Source organism: Penaeus monodon, chromosome 20 (genome assembly GCF_015228065.2).
Source record: "Penaeus monodon isolate SGIC_2016 chromosome 20, NSTDA_Pmon_1, whole genome shotgun sequence".
Lineage (NCBI taxonomy): Eukaryota > Metazoa > Arthropoda > Malacostraca > Decapoda > Penaeidae > Penaeus > Penaeus monodon.
Window position 1 is genome coordinate 24,726,482 of NC_051405.1, and position 3,404 is coordinate 24,729,885.

The 3,404-nt window shown below is 34.6% G+C and overlaps 2 protein-coding genes across 2 annotated transcripts in view; one reads left to right on the top strand and one right to left on the bottom strand.

Annotated features, from left to right (window-relative positions):
- LOC119585727 (protein CLP1 homolog) overlaps positions 1–2,096 on the bottom strand; it is a 7,884-nt gene extending 5,788 nt beyond the window's left edge. The window contains exons 1-2 of the mRNA XM_037934418.1: positions 1,991–2,096; positions 722–823 (exon numbers count right to left, since the gene is read on the bottom strand). Of these exons, the coding sequence (XP_037790346.1) occupies positions 722–805 (84 nt within the window). The 5' untranslated portion in view covers positions 806–823; positions 1,991–2,096. The remainder of the gene's footprint in view (positions 1–721; positions 824–1,990) is intronic.
- Positions 1–3,404, top strand: part of LOC119585730 (RNA polymerase II-associated protein 3-like) — a 49,814-nt gene that overhangs the window by 22,254 nt on the left and 24,156 nt on the right. The gene's annotated exons all lie outside the window — the stretch shown is intronic.

Genomic DNA, 3,404 nt, shown 5'->3' on the forward strand with positions numbered 1-3,404 from the left:
TTCAAATGCACTACAAAACAGAGGAACTTTAGACATTAGGATAGTGTCTGTCAGAATGTTGCATGTCAACCTTTCCTAAGAATTTTTTAAAGTGAAGATTCAAGAATATGAGAAAAATCAATTGATGAACTTGACTAATTAATTCATCAAAAAAAATAAAAAAGAATATTACAAATAATCTGGTGAGAGAAATCAATTGAATAAATAAAATAAAATGGTCTCAAATGTCCACATTTTTTGTTAGTCAATAATTCTAAAATACAAGCATCTGCATTATATTTACAGGGAATACCTTCCTCAAATAGTACACAGTAACATTTAATAAAATACTAATGCATTGTTTCTAAAGTTATAAAACATAATAACTAGCATACCTATCCACTCCTAATTAGATATGAACAAAATAATTCAAAGCATTGCAAGAACTCTAAAGTCAATCCATGTACAATACATAAGTATTATATACCATATATAAAAAATATAGAAAAAAAAGTAAAATACATCTAACTGTTATAGCTATTTACATCATTCATATATCCTAATTATCAATAATAATAATGAAAATAAGAAACAATGGTAAAAGACTTATATTTGTGGTCAATTAATAACAAAATGAAAAGAACAAAAATTAATGAAAGTCATTGTTTACAGTACTAACAATAAGATAAAAAAGAGACAATAAGTGCAACAACATTAACTGTCCTTCTATGCTCAGACTTACTGTGAGATCAACTGTATCCTGCTTGCCCTCAACCTCAAACCTGAGTTCGCTGTCTGGGTCCAAACGGAACTCCTTTTCAGACATTTTGCATCCACTGTATACCTGTTGTGAGAGTTAAAAGTCAATGAAATTTAATTCCTTAATCCTACTGATGTGGCTAAAATGAAAAAGAAGCTAATAATATCAACTGTAAAAGAAATTTCCTACATATTCAAAATATCTGATGAGAGGGCTGATACATGGGAGGTCATAAGATAAAGATAATTTACCAATGAATCATAGCATCTTCAAAATTGGTTTAGCAAAGACCTGATATTATGAAAGTCAGTCTAATAACATAATCAATCTTCTACCAAAGTATATTTATTTTCATAGTTTATGGAAAATTTGTATTTCTGAGGAAGGTTATTTGTGTATACATTTTGCTGAAGTAATTCTCAAACATTTTACTAGAAAATCAATGTTAGACTTTAAATTATGGAAACATAATATGCATTTGTTCAAACTTACAGTCAATATGCCTAAACCACTTACATTCTTGCAAAACACAACTTGTAAACCTCCTTGGTAATATTATAATAAAGAACAAATCTATGACCTAACTTGGCAGAATACATGTCATGGAGATTTGTTAGTGTTTGCCAGCCTACAACAGGCTAAAGATTGGGTCACTGTTGACAATATGCCACTGTTTGAAAGTCGCGACAGGTATCTTGTATACATTTACCAAGCACTATTTGGAAGCTGCTGCAGGCATTTTCAAAACATTTACCAATCTCATTTGAAAACCATTGCTAGAGTTTTCGAAATGGTAATTTTCCGGAAAAAGTACGGATGGCCATTTCGTACGAAATATATATTTTTCTAGTTGATTTCGTTATGTTACGCACGTTTTCAACCATCATTTCAACCGCAAACCACCTTTCCTATGAGTTTTTCAACATCACGATCACAGCCGTCAAGCACGCATTTCACATTTAAGGTTTCCTTGCTTATTTCTCTTAACAGGGGGCTTTGCTCCCTATAACTCATATGCAAGATAGTCCAAACAATAAAATTCGAAGTTAATTCAACATTGGAAGCAGTTTAGACATTAGGAATAAGCTTTACACGATTTTCAGCAGGTCCATACAAGACGTAACGTGAATCGTGGTTGACTAGAATCAAGGTCTGGCGCATAATTACCGTGTTTCTTCGGGAATCTTTAATTTTATTGTTATAAAAAACACTTACGCACTTATCTGTCAATGTTTCAGTATCAATACATACCTTTTCTAGGATTTTCAATGATAAACCGAAGGAAAGAGGCGATAGCTGTGCCTTTACAACATTTGTTTTGTTTTGGTACAAATTTCGGATATGTATCTTTCGATTATATTCCTGTATTTAGGTATTGAATCATCATATTAATAAAGAAAATTATACGCTTAGTTCCACAGAATTTCATGTACAAAAACTGTTCTATATTACCAACAAGATTTCTTCAGAATATATTTCAGCGAGGGACGTAACCCCATTATTAGTTCATACATAATTAGCGAAAAAAATCATACATCCACCTTTATAAAGTACAAACATCAATAAAGCCTTAGTGTATAAGCTCCGTGGGCACACAAATGAAAGTCTGATGCAAGAAAACGTTGTGACAGAGTGGAGGAGAGCGCGATTGCAAAGGCGCACTCCCCAACCCAGTCCTTCGTCAGCAGTTGCGAAGTGAAGAGCGTTCTAGGGAAAGCTGCCGAATTTCTTCACTGGAAACCCCGTCTTGCTCTCTTCCATGATTCCTCCTTCGTTATAGCGACGGTGGGTCATCATGGACTTCAGTTACCTGCTGGAACTGGCCAAGGACAACGACCAGAACAACAAGAAAGAGGTGAGATAAGGGCGATTTCGGGGATGAGGTCGGGCATGGCTCTCGCGAGAACCTATTTTTATTTAATGCACTTTCGCCCCACGACTGTTGCAGTGGGACGCCCTCTCGCTCCATACCCGGAGAATGGGCGTGCGGGCGGGTGTTTGGACGTCCCAGCAGGGTTTTATGACAGGAGGAAAGCTAGGGTGTTGAATAGGGCCCAGGGCTGTATAGAAAGGGGTTAATATAGAAAAGGTGACCCTATTTACACAGGCGTACAGGTCATCGGTTGCTTTTGAGCTGTTTTATTAAATGTGTAATGTTTTCACTTGATATAGTGTGTTATAAATGTCAGCTTAGCTACAGTTAGATTTATCTGGAAAAATCTATAAGCTCTTTTCAATTTTTGACATGTAATTTTTTGTTTGTTTGTTACACAATTCTGCATCTTTTTCGTTATGAGTTCTGCATCTGCATTGGAACATATCGTTAGATTCTTCATCAGAAATAATGATAATGAGTTTTGTGATAGGGCAATGACCCATATGTTGCTTTATTTGATTCATCACCATAATCACAGGTTTAGTCATACACGGAACAAATGTAAAACGCATATGAAACTGAAAGAGTAATCAGTTTTCTTTTGTTGCAAGGATGTTAAAAATGTAAAAGAGAATAACATTTATAGATTTAAAAAGGAAACTGCAGTTCTTCACTGTAACAATGACCATCATGTGTATAGCTGACAGATCCCTTATCGTAATCCACTTCATTTTGTTAGCTTTTGATGAATGCTGACAGTTTGCAGATTACAGTGATTGTTGGACTGTA